Raw genomic sequence first — 18484 nt, forward strand, 5'->3', positions numbered from 1 at the left:
CACCTGGGCATGCTCCTGATGAGGTGGCGGATGGTCTCCTGAGGGATCTCCTCCCAGACCCGGACTAAAGCGTCCGCCAACTGCTGGACAGTCTGTGGTCCAACGTGACGTTGGTGGATGAAGCGAGACATGATGTCCCAGATGTGCTCAATCGGATTCAGGTCTGGGGAACGGGCGGGCCAGTCTTGCAGGAACTGCTGACACACTCCAGCATTGTCTAGCATTGTCCTGCCCTAGCATTGTCCTGAGGAACCCAGGGCCAACCGCACCAGCATATGGTCTCACAAGGGGTCTGAGAATCTCATCTCAGTACCTAATGGCAGTCAGGCTACATCTGGCGAGCACATGGAGGGCCCTCCAAAGAAATGCCACTCCACACCATTACTGACCCACTGCCAAACCAGTCATGCTGAAAGATGTTGCAGGCAGCAGATCGCTCTCCACGGCGTCTCCAGGCTCTGTCACGTCTGTCACATGTGCTCAGTGTGAACCTGCTTTCATCTGTGAAGAGCACAGGGCGCCAGTGGCGAATTTGCTAATCCTGGTGTTCTCTGGCAAATGCCAAGCGTCCTGCACGATGTTGGGCTGTGAGCACAACCCCCATCTGTGGAAGTCTGAACTACCTGAGCCACTTGTGTGGGTTGTAGAATCTGTCTCATGCTACCACGAGTGTGAAAGCACCACCAACATTCAAAAGTGACCAAAACATCAGCCAGAAAGCAGAAAGGTACTGAGAAGTGGTCTGTGGTCCCCACCTGCAGAACCACTCCTTTACTGAGTGTGTCTTGCTAATTGCCAATAATTTCCACCTGTTGTCTCTTCCATTTGCACAACAGCTGTGAAATTGATTGTCAATCAGTGTTGCTTCCTAAGTGGACAGTTTGATTTCACAGAAGTTTGAGTTATATTGTGTTGTTTAAGTGTTCCCTCTATTTTTGAGCAGTGTATAACTGGAATGAACGCTTGAACATTTACACTTAATTTACATATTGGACTTGCGTCTTACAATGGGGCTCATATTTCCTGCATATGTTGTACGCACCAGTACACGTCTGTGTCTGTTTTACTCTTTACTCTGTCTATGTGCTAGAGACGTAGCCCAATATGTTTTGTTGTTTATATTGTCTTTATATATGTATAAAGACAGTAGTTGAGGTGAATTTAATTGAACTAACTTCATTGCAAAACAGAAGAACTTTACCTGATCTGTTCTAATAGTGGGAGCTTTCTGGCAGTATAAATTATATTGAAGTTGTAGTTTATGCATGGTCCACTAGAAGTCACTAGTTCAGCAGTGGAACCAGAATGAGTGTAAACCTAAACAATTATAGACCACATTGTCATTTTTGACAATCATGCACTTATCAAGGTGTGTTTGGAGCTGATCACTTCAGCAGAAGTGAGTACAGTCACAGTGGGGAACTGTACCACATTCAGTAGACAAGCCATCTTACTCATCAGGACTGATCAGAGTTTTAGCAAGGGCTACATATTAACTTACTCAGACTTATGGGTCATCTCTGTTGGGTAAGGGTGTGATGCAACCAGTGGGCCTACAAGTGCTCTGCACGTAAATGCATTCTTTTGTAGCACATGTTGTAAAAACTTTACAAAATTTTGGCAAAGACCTCATTCACTGTAACTCATTACGTTTTATATTTGCTACATTACTTTGAGTTTCCAGTTTAAAACATTATGCTACCAAACAACAACAAATTATCATTTTATTGTGTAAGTGTGCCATATTTATCTTAAAAAAGCAGTAGTCACAAAGTTACAAAACACATAAAACTAACATAGATGCAAACAACAAGCACAGTATACAAGCATGTGACTACAGTACAAACCCTGTAATATGATTGCATATATTATTCCATTATGTCACATAAAAAAGAAACGTCATTTTAAAATAATAACACACTCTAAATTTAGTTTGAAAACCTGAGCCGTGGGCTACAATTTTACGTTATGTTAAAAGGGATTTTCATGAAAAGTATTGTTAAAACACACTGTATTGCAATGAGATTAAAAAAGGCCAGGTTTATTAGTGTTCTCTAGGACTTTGGATTGTTTTTCCACAAGTGCAAGAATTCACTGTCAGTGGGATGATTTATTGACTTTAATTTAAAAATATTTGCACAGGACAGCACTGACTGAGACCAAAGGCTTGTTTTTCGGAGGGGTGGCTGCAGCTTTTGCCTCAAAACATGAATCCAAAAAATTAACCCCTTATATGTAAACTGAAAACTCAAAAGAAAGACAACAGACACCATCATATGGATTACACTGTTAACAGAAAATGTTAAAATGACAGAACTGGGGTCTGCTGACTTACCAAGCACCTTATAGTGCGGTGCTCATAGACGCTTTGAAAGGTTTACTACAACTTTTGAAGCATGAACCAACCGTCATGCTTTGAACTTGATAATGTCACAATTACTCGACTAAATTCTCCTAATGAAATGGCAGTGTGCCTGACAATCATGTGTACTGTAGCCTCTTTCTGCAGGCCTCAAAGTGGCCATTCCCTTGATTTAATAGAAATCAACTTGGATATTTTAAATGAACATAATCAAATAAAACTTTTTTCAAAGCTCTGTTATCAGATGAATTATTTAACTGTTGACTTACTTTCCCACCAATGAAGATGAAAATTCAGTTCACTTCCTATTTTGTAAAATTCTATCTATACTCTATATTATATTCCATCAACTTTATTAAAGAACAAAATGTATAGTTTAACTGAGGAACCTCCAATAGAGGCAGCCATTGCATTTTATAGTAACTGTGAAAAGTGGTTAACGTTTCTTATTGGTATCTCTTTCTTTGAATCTGTTCCATTTATGGGCATTTTTGTCACATAGTCTTTCTGGTGAAGTATTCTGGAATCTTTGAAAGGTTATGTAAGGTTTGTTATTGTTCAGTTAGGACCACTCTTTGTTTATCATTAAATATCATTAAATAATCAGTAGGTTACTGTATTACTAATGTAATTAATACTGTCAATGCTTTGAGACAATTTTAGTAGTTTTATGATGCATTCATCATGCTCAAAGTTCTGAAATAGTGCTTGTGAACAATTGTTTAGGCAGTAGAAATCATTAAGAATATCCCAGCTGTCCATTTTAGTACAGTTCTTGAAATACTAATCTCATTCTTAGCACTCTGCACTTCCCAAAATGCTAAATAAACACAGTATCATCTGTGCAAAGAAACCTAAAACAGTCCAAACATTATGTACATATACTCAAACTGTTACATACATCATGACACACAAAGTCAATAGTGACTGCTAAGAGCAACATAGCCAAATGCAGATGCAAATGTGGAAAAAACATAGTCTGATGTGATAATGTCACCATAATTACAGTGAAGAAGAAAGTAGGTGTGTAAATGCACATGTTGAACATTATCCTTCTGGTCTCTCCTCTGTTTGGCCACAAAGCCTCATTAATGTGCTGTCTTTCAAAGTACAGAGGGACAAACCTTCTTATGCATCTAAGCCACCTTTTGCAACCCTCAGCCATGATGTCCTCACAGCCAGCATCCATAACCTTGAGTAAAGACATCTGTTTAGGGGTTTGGAGTTAGGATGATCATATGCCCTCCTTCTCCCGCTCAGAATTCCTCAGAAGGGTTGAGGAATGGTAAATAGGGTTGGAGGAACTATAGGATAATATGGCAAAGATTCAATGAGATACATAAATATTTACAGCAGATTTACAACTGTTACATCTGTTGAAATTAAACTACATTCACTATTTTATTGAAACCTATGAATCAGTAATGAGTTATTTGATTTGTTTTTGCTATGCTAGGTCTGATATGACTGGCTTACAACTTACAAAGTCTGTTATGATTCACCCACAACTAATGAGGTCTGATATGATTGGTGGAGCCTAGTGTTACACATTTCTGCAAAGCTAAACAGCAGGAGTCCCGTTTGTATTTATGTTATGTTAGAAAAGTTCTGGTAGCAAAGACAAAGCAATGCTGCATTAGAGCAGTAGAACCTTCCCCAGTTCTTAGCGACCTGCTATCTCATTATGTGAATCAAGCAATTAGGAATGAATGAAAGAAATATATCAATAATTTACAACTAATAATGTACATTTATCTGGGGGGTTTAAATAACAGTTGAGAGGCTAAAGTCCCCTTAAAACTACCCTTGCAACTCCCCTGTCATTTAGGTGGAATAAAACTAGGTGATTTGCTTACTAGATAAGTTACCATGTGGGGTACTTTTTAGGTTTAACTGACAAGGCATATTTTTACAGCATGTCCTCTCTTACATACACTTATCAAAGTGTATACAAATGTTTATTTTGTGTTGGGCCCATAATTGACAGTGCTTTGTGAGCAAAATAACTCCAGAAGTGACTCCTTTTATAGATGTCAACACTAGGGCTGGATTTTAGCTCAGATTGTGATTTTTTTTACACATATTCAATATGTATTGATATTATTTGCTTACATTGAATTAGCTGCTATAATGTTTAAGCTAATTAATATGCAGTTTATGTTCATGTTTTAGTTCTGGAGTTCAGTATAACAATTTAGTGATGTTTTGTAGTAGAACCTTTTTCTACATGGTTAACTTGCTTCAGTGCAGAAATAAGCTAATGTATCCAGTCAACCTCGTGTCCAGTCAATGTCCTACGAAATGATGGCATCAACTTTGTTTGAATAACATGTAGAGTTCAGCTCTCGCATTATGAGGGGATCATTACAGAGTCCTAGCATTTTCGGGAATAAACCGCAAACCACTGCTAAAAATTCATGTTTCATTTTGTACGATTGCAATAAGATTGTTTAAATGTTTCTAGTATCTAAAGAACTTGTCTATTCCTTTTGGTAGATGATTTTCTCTGTTTCAAGCATTATTTATTGAGACAAGCAAAACTATCTGCATTATGATGTAAAACAAGGAAAATTATCAGCCAACAGAATAACTTTCACTAGATAAAATGACTATAAACACAATCACTTAATGCTAATAATGATATATATTCAATTGAGCTTGTTATTGATTAACTGTTGTTTTATTGCTTTAACCTTCTTTAAAAATGTACATAGAACAAGAGTGAGAATAATGGTCTTTATTGGAAAGTGTATCTCAAAAAAGGTTACTTTACAGGAGAAGAACAAAAAAATTCTTAGTCTTGAATGGACATTAATGGAGAAAGTTTAATTTTAGGCCATTTCTATTGGTCCATTTATCATGACATTTTAATATAGTGTAAAGGTGTTTTTCAAATTTGAAACTGATACAAAATGCTCCAATTCTCATAAAAGTCATCTGTCTAAGGTGCTTTTTAATATGGTGATCCGTATATAATCCTCTTCATTCACAGCTGAAATCTGTATTTTGTCAGTTTGCTATGTGCTGCTTAGGGGTCTCAAAGTCAGACACACCCAAGACATCCAAGCTCCTGCTTACTATTCCCACTTTTCTGAGACAGCACAGTTGCACCTCCATGTGTCCGGTAAGCACAATGTTTTCGAATGTCTCTTCCCTGAAATGAGAAGCACCAGACATACTTTTAACTTTTCAGTGTGAGCATGAAGAGATGTGGAGGTGAAAATACATTATGAACACACGTATTCAGGACTTACACTTCTGACATCAACTTGTCTTGCACAGTCGATAAGTTCTCCACCGTTTTCTTTCTTACATACAAGACAGTCAATCCAGGGCTTTATAAAAGGAATGACACAGTACAGGATTGTAATGTTCATAGAAGGTGTATATTCAAAGTGCAAGTATTATAGTATTTGCAACTTGCCTTGACCAAAATATCCAAAAACACAGTCTGATTACACACTGATGAATAAGTATGTGAATAACGTGAACTTGGACTAACCAATGTTCTGGATTTAAAATACATTCTGGCCTAAAACTAGCATATTATAATATGTTATTTGTCATATTATGTGATATTCTGTTCTGCAGCAGTCCAAAATAATTCAAGATTTTGTCTTTTCGTCCATCAGCAGCCCACGGCCAAAAAATCTGCCCCAAAGCAGTTGTATTTTTTCAAGTTCCTCCCACCTTCATGATACATCATCAGAAGGGACTTTTTCTAGACTTTAAACAAGAAGAATTCACTCTCAAGGCTATTGCAGCGCCACTGTAGGATGTGAGTAAGCATGTTTACAACAGATGTAGCGATACTTAAATTTGTCATTTTGGCCATAGTGCCCCTTTAGGGGGACAAAAATGATGAAAGTTTGCATACACACCGTTTTAGGTTTTTGGGTAATGCAGTCATCTCGATGTGCAAATCCTTTATTTGGCTCTTTCTTGCATGTAGTGACTATCAGTCGCACATTTACATACAGGTTATAGTCTGTAATCTGTAGAAAAAGGAGTACAGGTGTATAAGTTTGTAAGTGAGCCACACAAACACACACACAGTATCTTAGCCGCTTATCCTCTTGGGTTGCGGTGGGTGTTGGAGCCTATCCCATCAGTCATTGGGCAAAAGACAGGAAACACCCTGGACATATTAAGTGAGCCACATTACACCGCAAATACAAAAACAGCAAAGTGCTGGTAAACCAACCTACCACATTATTATCATTACATCAACACTTCTAACCTCATCAATTACAATTGTAATGAACTTATTAAAAGGTGCTGTTATCATTCTAAATGACTTGAATGTGTTAATGATAAATGTTATAATAGCAGTTTTCTGCACGTTAACCTTGCAATAATATTCAAAATCACACATCAAAAAAAAAAAAGTACCTTATACTATCTTATATCCTATGCCATATATTAATGTATAGGGCATAAGCTGTTTGAAGTTGAGCAGAGAAATTAATTTTATGCTCAGTCTATTACATTTACTTCAACAATGTACCACAATGTTTCATGATTTACTTCATAGTTTGCTTCCTAAAAAACTATGTAAAAAACTATCAACTCTACATTTCAGCAAGTTAGTTGTTCCCCTTTTCAGGCTACACAATCATAACAGCAACAGAAAAAGAGAAACATTCAAAATTAACACTTACCTTTGGGGTGGACAAGAGCTTTTCATAGGCCACATGATGAAGACCCCCAAATTTTTTATTGGCATCACGCAGTGCCTTGTCAATGTGTGTTCTGTATGATTCAGGCAAGCTCTGATAATTATTCCATTCCTGAGCAGAAACCAGTAGAGTCACTGTCGCCAGCAGCAGCAGCTTCAGGATAGCGTTCATTTTGTTCATTATGTGCTCTGAGTGGTTTCTAATTTCTCAACTCAGAGAATCACGCAGAGAAATAAATGCAAATCATGTGAGTACAAGCAGCTGAAGGCGGGCTCTCCTGCTCGTAACACCACGGCAAGTTGTAGCGATGACCATTCTGGCTCTTTTTAGTGAGTCAGATGAATCGGCTCAGCTCACTAATCAGAGTTGAGTCTTTCGACTCCCAAGCGGCTCTTCACTCTGTAGCACTGTTCTAGTTTTTTGCTCGCATAATACGCTATGTCAGTCAGACTGTCCTTTAATTTTCAATAGTAATGATTTTCAAAAAATGTTTCTTCTAGGAATCCTTTAGTGAAATGAATGGTTCTATTTAGAATCATGGGATCTATATGAAACCATTTCATCCCTAAATATTTCTTTGCATGGTAAAGTGGTTCTTCAGATAGACGGAGGACGTGTTGTATATGGTAATATATAGATTCTTTTGGAAAAAAAAAAACATAGTTACTAGCTTGACATTGTAACAATAGCAGAACCCTTTTCGTGCTGTATGGAAGCATATTCAACACATTCTCTGAAGAATCATTTCATGAGACAAAGAACCATTTGAGCTTGAAATGGTTATATAGTGAACTCAAGGTTGTACAGAATTCTTTTCATTGCTGGAACTCTTGAGGACCATCTTTTTGTTCCTTCCAGTTGTTTAATTAAACTGTTTACAAAAACTGAAGTAAGCCACATGTTAAGGACAGGCATCAACAAAGTCAGGTAAAATAAAAATTCTGAAGAACTAAAAAATCTGAATGACTAAATCTGACAAACTAACGCAACAAGCACCAAGTTTGGGGATATGAGATAATGAGGGGACGGTGGTGGAATGTCCCAAGAAGATTTGTGCAAAAGAATTTTGTGTGAGGGGATGAATCTGATAATCTGGAGCTTGGTGAAAGAGCATTCAAAGAAAACTCGTGAATTAAAAAAAAAAATCAAAGAAAAAAAGTGAATTATCTGCTACTGTCATCATATCGTCACCAGTATAAGATTGATTTTGCATTTAAGACTTTTTGCATTTGATAATATCGAGCCGTAGTTTCTTTTTGAGGCTGAGTGTGTGATGTTAATATGTATGGTAGTATGATGTGGTCTGAAAAACCCCTTTGAAATCCAACTTGACACCTCTGACTTTAAAATAATAATTTCAGGCTTTACAGAGCGACTTGTAGCAGTGCAGGCTCATCATAATTTAGTCTATTTTTTTGTCCAGACTGTCCTTCTTACAATTTAAACACAAAATCTTATGTAGTGCAGCTTTAACTGGCAGGACATTTTTATAACTATCTCAATATTTTTATGACACATAATTTATAATGTCTAAATATCCTAAGAGACAAGAATGCGTTATATCTGCATAGTACATTGTCTTGTTATGGCTCTATAAAATATCATATATTTTACTATAAAAATATATATCAACAGAATTTGTTTCCAGTCTTTTAAATGTTCCTCCACTCCCATCTCTGCAAATTACCACAAGCATATGCATTATGTTTGACAATGTCATTGAATCAGTTTAGCAGGATGGACCACGAGTCATGTTTAACTGGGATCACTGACATATCAATTGGTGCACCACAAGTTAACAGGGTAATAAAGCAATGATACCCACAAGCTAAATATTTCTGTAAAAGAGATGAATGTCATAAACGTAACATCTTTCCCCTGTATGTGAACAGGGATCAAACAAACATTTATTTAAACATATCTGCAAAGAACTGACATTTGAGGGACGTGACTGACAACTGTGGGCTGTCCTCAGTCACTTCTTCCTTTCATCTTGTTTTTCTCTTTAGTAAGGCCAGTAGTTTTGTTTTTAATGATTATTCTCATTATTGTGTTAGCTATTTTAAAGCATATATGAAGCCAGGCAGCCAGAATAAACTTAAAATTTAAGAGCTCTTTAATCAATATCCAAGTGTATGCATGATTTCTTATGTAGATTTCAACCATATGTCTATGAGTAGCTGATTTGGTACAGTCATCACTACATTTTCTACTTGATTCACATTTTCTGTGTGTTTCCAGGTCCTTATGTGCAACTTCAGGTGTCTCAAAATCAAACACATCCAGGACATCCAACCTGCGGCTCATCATCCTCGCCAATCTGATACAATGGACCTGTACTTCCAGGGAGGTAACCTGAACACTTATTTCGAATGTCCTTTCTCTGAAATAACATCAATTAGACATATTTTTACTTTTCAGTCAAAACCAACAATGGGTTTTATGTTTAATCTGGTATTTGGATATGTTTCTGTATTTACAGATTTACAGCTTCTGTTCATGAACAGTAGTATTTGTATTATTCATGGATAAATTCAGAACTTACTCTCTTAACATCCTTTTGTCTCACACAGTCAATTAGTTCTTCACCATTTTTTGGCTTACACACAACACAGTTAATCCAGGGCTTTATAAAAGAAATGAGAAAGTGTGTATTAGTAAGTGATTTGTAGTGCTTGGCTTTTTCTCACATATTCAGAAACACAGTTTGTTAACACATTGATTAATAAGTAAGTAGAAGAAAATGGACCTTGGCTAGCCAATATATATGTGATCATTTGACTTTGCATTCAGACACTAAAGATATCATACACACCGTCTTAGATTTTTGTGTAACACATTCATCTCGATGTCCAAATCCTTTCTGTTCATCCTTCCTGCATGTAGTGACCATCAAACGCACATTTATATAGGAGTCATCTTTAAACTGTGAAAAAGCATGAATGTGGCCCACATTAGTCTCCAAACAAAACAGCAAAACAAAGACATAACAGTAAACTACAAATCACATAGTCACATGGCAAATCTTGTACACTGTTTGGCAGCCATAAAGTGAGGTTTGGAAATGGTTGAAGAAACATAGATTTTTTTGAGGAACACTATTTTTGTCATAATGTTATATTATATGCATATTTTCCCCCCAATATGTTAAACTATTAAAAAATATAAAATGCACACAAGAATTGGCTGAATATTTTATATTTAAGTTTGTTTGTAAATTTAATGTTGTACTTGGAAAACGAATGAACTATTTTTAATGGCTTGATCATTGAGGTTATTAATTTTTTGTAACATGTTCTTTTTGATTACTGATTACTGATTGCTGGTAACTGATCTGAATCCTGAAATCTGCAGCTGATTAACCATAAACATTCTGCCATAAATAAGTAGGTTTGCTGAACTTTACAGTTACATCAAATCATTTCAGCTGCAGAATATAACAGACAAAAAAAACCCACTCACTTTCAGGATGCTTTCATAGGCAACATGATAATGACCCCCAAATTGTCTATTGGCATCATGCAGTGCCTTGTCAATGTGTCTTCTGTATGAATCAGGTAAGCTCCAGTAGTTATTCCATCCCTGAGCAGAAACCAGCACTGCTGACAGCAGCAGCAGCAGCTTCAGCACAGCACTCACGTTGCTCATTGTGTGTGGATCAGTGAGCTCTGAGTGTTTTCTGATCACCTCTAATGTTCACACAGACCATTTGAGAATCAGCAGTGAAGGGCGGGGGACTCTCATGCTCTCTCACCCGCAGTGAGTTGGCAGTCACAAGCACAGGGCACCACTTGGCAGCTCTCTTTTGTCTTCTGGGAACAGTGTTGGAAAATGCTACTTTAAAAATGATCTTGTTGCTTTACTTCTGTCAAAAGCAAATAAGTGAACATTTCTTTACAATCCCTGAATGTTGGAAAAATATCCCCCTTTACTTTTTTGGTAACACTTTATTTGAAGGCTACCTACATAAGGACTTCATGACACATTCATAAGCACTGAATAATTTGTTTATGAAGCACTACTTGAACATTTATTAAGTGCTTATGTCAGTTCTCGCAACCTGACATAAGATGCTTTATGAAATAAATTACATTGTACTGACATAATATGAATAAACGTTGAACATATTTACAGCACTAAACATATTTAAAACATTATACATAATTGCATCAATCATCTTATCTATGCCATGGAGGAAAGAGGGGGTGGTTTTCAGGCATATTTCACCTGATATTAATACAATGTCATCTTAAGAATGCTGACATAAATTGTTATGTATAGTGTTTTAAATATGTTTAGTGCTGTAAATATGTTAAAGGTTTATTCATATTATGTCAGTACAATGTCATTTATTTCATAAAACATCTTATGTCAGGTTGCGAGAACCGACATAAGCACTTAATACATGTCCAAGCAGTGCTTCATAAACAAATTATTCAGTGCTTATGAATGTGTCATGAAGTCCTTATGTAGGTAACCTTCAAATAAAGTGTTACCCTTTTTTTACAGGTAGCTTCAGTGTTGTGAAGCTCTATTAGAGGGGAAATGTAAGCAACCCAAGCAATTTGACACCCTCCAGTCAAAGCCCCCCACCACTACATTACTATCTACCTGCAGAGCTGTAGTGTCTCAATTTCTGACCCAATATTTCAGACCTGCAGTTTCAGCTCTGTACATGTTCATCTTCAGTGGCATATTTCAGCCACACTTTCAGCTTTATGATAAATAAACATCTTACTGTAGTAATACAAAAGGAAACTATATGATTCTGTAATGCTGTATTACAATAATAATCTATAATATTTACTTGTGTAGAGTAGTAAATATAGCAGCCATGTGATAAGGTTTCTCTGCAGACAGATGCTTCTCCTAAATAGTTGAACTGTTGAGACGTTCCTCATCACGGGAAGGGTGTTCTTAGAATAGACATGAAGTGAAGTGCCTAAAACCTCCTTCCCTGTGATAAAATCACAGTAACATGTGGTCTCAAGTGGCTTCTTGCTTTAATTAAATGGTGGCCAGCATGAAATATGATAAAATACACATTTTTCATAAAGTTCCTTTAGAGTATGGTATCATTGCCAAGCAACCATGTACTGCTGAATGAGGAGAACGTTGGGTGGCTCATCGCAGTATACAGCAGTCATTTCAAGATTTTTAAAAGGTTTTTGTCATACAGCATATGAACACATGATAAGACAGCATTGTTATGTTATTCCATTAACACCATAAGGGTTTTTTTCATGCGCAGTGTGGAAATATCAAAATTGTTTAGCTTTATTTACTCTTGTATAGCATTATTTACTCTCGTATAGCATTATTTACTCCTAGGTAATAGTATACTGAATATGCTTATAGGGACCAGCATATTAGAGTAGGCCTGCTTCGCTCAAGTGTGTACCTGCACAGCTGCACAGAGGGTCCTCATGTAACCTTTTGCCCTATAACCCTATGTTCTAGAACTTCTAAAAAATGATGTTCAGCGTCTGTACAGGAAACAGACTGGAGGGAAGTGAGAGTGACAATCACATCGAAACCACAGCATACAGAAACCTAAAAAAGGCTAGCTAGAGACACGGGAAGCTGACAACGAAGACAAAGTTAAAAAGATAACATCTCTATGGGGGAGGGGGGAGAGAGCATTAAGAGCAAACCGCTGTGGCTCAGGCTTGGTTGTCCTCCCACCCACATTTGGGGGGGTTTGATTATAAAATGTATTACTGCACAACCGGATTTTGACCTTCTCTGGGAGACTTTGTGAATGTCAGATGAAGCTCCCGTAGCTCTGCTAATAAAACTGCTGGAGCTTCAACTTTACTGCATATAGTCTGTTTTCTTGTCAAGTGAGGGTGCTGTCAAGTGAGGGATAGTAGAGCGCACTCAACAGCAGTAAGACAGAGTTCAGTCACTTTGAGGCGGTCATAGGTGTACATATGTTGTGGATTTTACAATGGTTTCGAACACAGTTCAGCCAATCAGATGTTAAGACTGGAAGCATCTTTTTTTTATAATGTGAAATAGTTCATTGTGGAGAAACTTACTGACTTACTGATTTATTTACAGTGGTAGTGATAGCATGACCAGGGGTTTTATTTGCTATTCAGTGAACCTACACGTGTCTTCTGAGATTTTGTATGTAATGTTGACAATGTCAAAATAGTGCTAAATCTAAAAATGTACATGTATTTGATAACTTACAACATTACAACACCACACATGAACCTCTCTACCATGACTTGTATTTTTAATACATTATACACAAAAATCATGTCACAAAAACACCATTAAACAAAGTTTAAAAATGCTAAAATACATATTTTTTCTACAAGATCAGTCAGAAAAAACCTTTATCCACCTTTAGGCACATGTCCACTCTCTCATTTAGCTATGAGATACAGCATATAGCAAGTAGTGTTTTTAGCTCAACCAATATTTTTATTAAACCTGTTGTTTTTTTAGTCTTTTTTGTGCTCTCTATGTAGGTTCTTTTTCTGCCTGCTTTAGGAGGAAGTATAAATAATTAGTAACTATTAGGCTCAATGTTACTAGTTTGTGTGGTACGACCAGAAGAATGACAATAACAATTAAGTGATATGGCTCAGTGTATGATGCCCATTTGTATATCTATATGTTATTCTGTCCTGTGTAAGGTGCTGCTGTTGTGTGTTGCACCATGAAGCCTGAAGAACATTTTGCTCAATGTATACAAGTTATAATCAGGAATGGCAATGAAGACCACTTCATTTGACTTGACCTTCTAGAGGCCAAGATTTATATATATCCAGTTCTTATATTAAAAAGGTTATATTATCAAAGTAACCAAGATTAGAATTGAGCAGATCAGAGGGACAGTGAAGGTGGAGCAGTTTGGAGATAAAGCCAGAGAGGCCAGGTTGAGATGGTTTGGACATGTGTTGAGGAGGAATAGTGGATTTATTGGTCAAAGAATGTTGGAGATGGAGCTGCCGGGTAGAAGGAGAAGAGGTAGACATCAGAGAAGGTTTATGGATGTAGTGAAGGTGGACATGGAGATGGTTGGTGTAAAAGTAGAAGAGGCAGTGGATAGGGCAAGATGGAGGCAGATGATCCGCTGTGGCGACCCCTAAAGGGAGCAGCCGAAAGAAGAAGATATTCTCAAAGTAACCTCAGGGACGTGCAGGACATGCAAAGGCAGACCACCATCACGTAGGCAGCACTGTTAGCAAATGTTTCATTACACCAGTGTTAAGGTCAGTTGGCTTACTTTACATGCAGTGTTTACAGATGAGGTCAAGGCTTTGAAACAGCTGGTTAAGTTATTTCATTCTAATCCACTTAGTAAGCGGGCCTGTCAGTGTACAGTCAGAGTGAAATAACACAACCTAAGCTGTTGTATAGATGGGCCTGGAGCCTGCCAGCTGCAGCTTTAAATCCTGAACATTCTTATATTATAATTACAGCCAGCTGTTGCTGTAAGATGTAGTGAGATTTGCGCACATTGATCACTACGACACAAGCTGTTGTGAGTTTATGATGCTTGTTTTTGTTCTTTTTCACACATAAAAATTAATTACACAATATTATCAACTAATTAATAATGTAATTATTAATAATTAATTAATATTGTAATTATTAATAATTAATTAATATTATCAATTAAATTAATAATGAATTTTAGAAAATAAACATGAAAATTTGAAAAATATTTCTTTTCAGCCATCAGACACAATAGATTTTTTATTTGTATGTATTCCTGAGGTGAAATATATATATATATATATATATATATTACACACACAAATTGTATCCAATTCAGTTCCCCCTTAAATTCACATTCCCTTCGACAGTCAGGTCTTCGGCCGCGTGCCATCACTGAACAGATAACAATGCCAAGTGACGCTGGAACTACGAAAAGGTTCAAAAAGGTTTGTATGGCGGCTGCTTACACCCCATCTCAGACGAACAGTACAGAAAGTAAATCATTAGGATTGCTGACTGTTTATTTGAACTGAAAATATTAGTTATCGCTGAATCTCAATTAGGCTGTTATCTTGGGAGAATATATATTGAGGACTGGTTAAAAACACCCCGCCGTTCAATCTTCCAATCAGCGTGAGCTCCTGAGCCAAGAGGCAAAGAGAACTCTGCGCCGCGTACACAACTCACAAATAAGAGTGGAATCTCTCGGCTCCCATGCAGCTCTTCGTTCTGTAGCACAGTTCTACTTCTTTAGTTCTACTTTTTTTGTCTCCAAAATGAGCCGTATATCATTTTCAATAAAATCTTTATCTGCACTCTTAAAGACATTTCTTCAAGGGTCCTTAAGCAAAAGGAACGGTTCTATTTAGAACCATGAGTTGTATATAGAACCATTTCATGCTTCATAGTGCTTTGCATGGCAAAATGTTTCTTCAGATAGACGGAGAATGTGTTGTCTATGTTTTTTGAAAATGGTTATAAACAGCCCTAAAAAGGGTTATTCTTTATTTACAAGCCTGACATCCAAACAACAGCAGAACCCTTTTTGGTGCTACATAGAACCACATACAACCCATTCTCTCAAGAAACATTTCACTATGTAAAAGAACATTTAAGCATGAAATTGTTCTATATATAAGTCCTAAGTAGAGCCATTCTCTGTAACTAGAACCCTTAAAGAACCATTTTAACCCTTCTAATTATTAATAAAACTGCATTATATGTTATGTTTGCAAAAAACTGAATTAAGCCACATGTTAAAGACCTTCAGTGGATGAATTTTGAGAGGCAGTGATCATAAGATAAGCAGACTGGACAAATGTAGGCAAATCCATCAATCAGTTAGGAACAAAGATGAATTAGGTGAAAACTAAGGTGAAATAAAGAGGCACTCTTTACAACATATCTAAGATTCACATGAAAATCACCAAGAAAGAAAGCAAACAAACTAACACAGCAAGCAGCACATTTGGAGATAATGAGGGGATGGACGTGGAAACTACCACAAATGTATGCATCATGTTTAATATTATCACTGAATCAGGATGAAAACTATGCATGTAACTAGATGTACCACAAGTTAACAGGGTGGACAAACCATGATGCTCACAAGAATCTTTCCCATGTCTGTGGACCTGGATCAATCAAACATGCTTGAACATTGGAGGCAAAGAATTGACATTTTAGGGACCTGACTCTTTTTCAGCTTTTTTACATTTTGGTTTTTTTTTTTTGCTTCTTTTTACTCTAAGAAGTCATTTATGACAACACAAACAAAAGAGAAAAGGCTCTTTAAAGCATTATTTTTATTGAAACTGACAAACACCATTTTTAGTAACAAGAAAACTTTGAGTCGTAAATTAAAATTTTAAGTGAATAAATTAATTTGCACCTCACACTCGCTCAAGACTGTAGTCATTTTTTCAGGAACTGTTCTTTGACTCGAGGCTCTCACTAAACAGGCTCAGCTCTCCTCCCAGAGGGCCTGTTGAAGCACACTGAGATTTTTACTTCTGTTACCTGACAAACTGTTCAGCAGTACTGTGAACTACCTATTTGGTAAAGCATATGTTCATGTCTAAGATAAAAATTGTAAAATAAGTCACAAATGCTCATAATGTATAAATGCACAGTAATTATTTTGTAAATACTTTGTGTTCAAATATATAATTCTCTATGACAACAATGTAGTTTTGCTGTCTTTGCGTTAAAAGTTTTTGTTAGATAAAGTCAGAATAAACTTGTGTGTAAGTGTAAGTGTCTTTTTACTGGAAACCACATGCTCCATTTCTTTTATAAGTTTAACCATTTGTCTATAAGTAGCTGATTTTATTCAATCATCACTACATTTTTAAAAATTTCATTCAAAGTTGGAATTTGTGTGTTAACAGGTTTGTGTGTTCAGCTTCAGGGGTATCAAAGTCAGACACATCCAGGACATCCACTCTGCGGCCCATCATCCCCACCTGTCTGAGACATTATAGATCCACCTCCATGGCGATAAGAGCGTGGGGGAGTGGGACAACTACTCCGAATGCGCTCTCTCTGTAATAAGATCAATAAGACATATTTTTACTTTTCAGTTGTCAACAACAATGGCTTATACATTTTATCTGGTAAGTATATGTGATCCTATATATACTGTAGCTACTGTTCATTAGCAGTGGGATGTGCATTAGATACTGATAAATTCAGAACTTACACTCTTAGCATCCTTTTGTCTCACACAGTCAATTAGTTCTTCACCATTTTTTTTCTTACATACAAGACAGTTAATCCTGGGCTTTATAAAAGAAATGACAAAGTCTATGTTAGTTAATAGTTTGTAGAGCCGTCTCTTTTTACATAACAACATATTCAGAAACACAGTCTGTTTACACAGTAAATATAAGTAGAAGAAAATGGACCTTGGCTAGTTAATGTTTAGTATGTGATCAGTTGACTTTGCATTCAGCCAGTAAAGATATCACACACACCGTTTTAGGTTTTTGTGTAACACATTCAACTCTATGTCCATATCCCTTTTCTTTGTCCTTCTTGCATGTTGTGACCATCAGACGCACATTTACATAGAAGTCATCAGCTGTAATCTGTGAAAAAGCATAGAAGTGGGCCACATAAATCTCTAAATGAAAGAACAGCAAAACAAGGACATAATAGTAAACACACACACACACACACACACACACACACACACACACACACTCACACACACACACACACACACACACACACACACACACACACATATACTATATATATAAATCTGCAGACCATACTATAGTTAAGTCTAGATTGTATTAGAGAGCATCTTGCATTTGGCAAATAACTAGTTTTAATGATTAAATCATTAAAATTATGAATGTTTTTTTCACATTCTGTCAGTTTACTGATTGTTGGTAGCTGATCTAAAACCTGAAATCTGCAGCTGATCAACCATAAACATTCTGTCATATATATAAATTGGATTAAATTTCCAGTTACACCAAATAACGTCACCCGCAGAAAATAAGACAGAAAAAAAACCACTTACTTTTGGTTCTGACAAGAGGCTTTCATAAGCAACATAATGATTCGTAAAGTTTTCATTGGCTTTGTCCAGTGCCTTGTCAATGTGTATTCTTATTGATTCAGATAAGCTCTGATAATTCTCCCATCCCTGAGCAGAAACCAGCAGAGTCACTGCCGACAGCAGCAGCAGCTTCAGCACAGCACTCATGTTGCTCGTTGCACGTGGATCAGTGAGCTATGAGCGTTTTCTGATTACTTCCAATGTTCATGCAAACCACTTGAAAATCAGCAGTGAAGGGGGGGGGGGCTCTCCTGCTCTTGGCAGCTGCATGCATGCAAAGGGCTCCACTTGGCAGCTCTTTTTAGTCTTCCAGGAACAGTGTTGGACTTCTTTAAAAAGGAACTCACTGCTCTACTTGCATCAATTAAAAAAAATTTTAAAATCAAATAAACGAGAAGTGAAAACCCCCTTACA

At 36.8% G+C, this 18484-nt stretch overlaps 3 protein-coding genes across 3 annotated transcripts; all 3 read right to left on the minus strand.

Annotated features, from left to right (window-relative positions):
* Positions 1-5084: 5084 nt before the first annotated feature.
* si:dkeyp-73d8.6 (uncharacterized protein LOC100170809 homolog) lies at positions 5085-7320 on the minus strand. Its single transcript, XM_017685741.2, has 4 exons — positions 7024-7320; positions 6244-6357; positions 5617-5697; positions 5085-5516 (listed from the first exon to the last, which is right to left on the minus strand). Exons 1-4 carry the CDS (start codon positions 7219-7221, stop codon positions 5406-5408), a joined length of 504 nt encoding a protein of 167 aa, XP_017541230.1. The 5' UTR covers positions 7222-7320; the 3' UTR covers positions 5085-5405.
* Positions 7321-8910: 1590 nt separating this feature from the next.
* On the minus strand, positions 8911-10740 carry LOC108413296 (cystatin-like protein). The gene is made up of 4 exons (XM_017685742.2): positions 10504-10740; positions 9857-9967; positions 9587-9667; positions 8911-9424 (listed from the first exon to the last, which is right to left on the minus strand). Exons 1-4 carry the CDS (start codon positions 10687-10689, stop codon positions 9314-9316), a joined length of 489 nt encoding a protein of 162 aa, XP_017541231.1. The 5' UTR covers positions 10690-10740; the 3' UTR covers positions 8911-9313.
* A 5547-nt stretch (positions 10741-16287) lies between these two features.
* Positions 16288-18267, minus strand: LOC108417677 (cystatin-like protein). The gene is made up of 4 exons (XM_037545677.1): positions 18032-18267; positions 17475-17588; positions 17201-17281; positions 16288-17043 (listed from the first exon to the last, which is right to left on the minus strand). The coding sequence occupies exons 1-4, from the start codon at positions 18215-18217 to the stop codon at positions 16921-16923; spliced, it is 504 nt and encodes a 167-aa protein (XP_037401574.1). The 5' UTR covers positions 18218-18267; the 3' UTR covers positions 16288-16920.
* Between the last annotated feature and the right edge of the window lie 217 nt (positions 18268-18484).

The sequence above is a fragment of the Pygocentrus nattereri genome, chromosome 2 (assembly GCF_015220715.1).
Source record: "Pygocentrus nattereri isolate fPygNat1 chromosome 2, fPygNat1.pri, whole genome shotgun sequence".
In the NCBI taxonomy this organism is placed as follows: domain Eukaryota; kingdom Metazoa; phylum Chordata; class Actinopteri; order Characiformes; family Serrasalmidae; genus Pygocentrus; species Pygocentrus nattereri.

Bases quoted from the DNA above. Each gene is read 5' to 3' on its own strand.
- si:dkeyp-73d8.6 (XM_017685741.2), bottom strand. From the start codon at position 7,221: ATGAACAAAATGAACGCTATCCTGAAGCTGCTGCTGCTGGCGACAGTG. The intron at 6,358-7,023 runs GTAAGTGTTAAT...CTTTTTCTACAG, and splicing joins AGCTCTTGTCCACCCCAAAG to ATTACAGACTATAACCTGTA. The intron at 5,698-6,243 runs GTGTGTATGCAA...CCTTTTATAAAG, and splicing joins TTACCCAAAAACCTAAAACG to CCCTGGATTGACTGTCTTGT.
- LOC108413296 (XM_017685742.2), bottom strand. From the start codon at position 10,689: ATGAGCAACGTGAGTGCTGTGCTGAAGCTGCTGCTGCTGCTGTCAGCA. The intron at 9,968-10,503 runs GTGAGTGGGTTT...GCTTTTTCACAG, and splicing joins CCTATGAAAGCATCCTGAAA to TTTAAAGATGACTCCTATAT. The intron at 9,668-9,856 runs GTGTGTATGATA...TCTTTTATAAAG, and splicing joins TTACACAAAAATCTAAGACG to CCCTGGATTAACTGTGTTGT.
- LOC108417677 (XM_037545677.1), bottom strand. From the start codon at position 18,217: ATGAGTGCTGTGCTGAAGCTGCTGCTGCTGTCGGCAGTGACTCTGCTG. The intron at 17,282-17,474 runs GTGTGTGTGATA...TCTTTTATAAAG, and splicing joins TTACACAAAAACCTAAAACG to CCCAGGATTAACTGTCTTGT. The intron at 17,044-17,200 runs GTAAGTTCTGAA...ATCTTATTACAG, and splicing joins GACAAAAGGATGCTAAGAGT to AGAGAGCGCATTCGGAGTAG.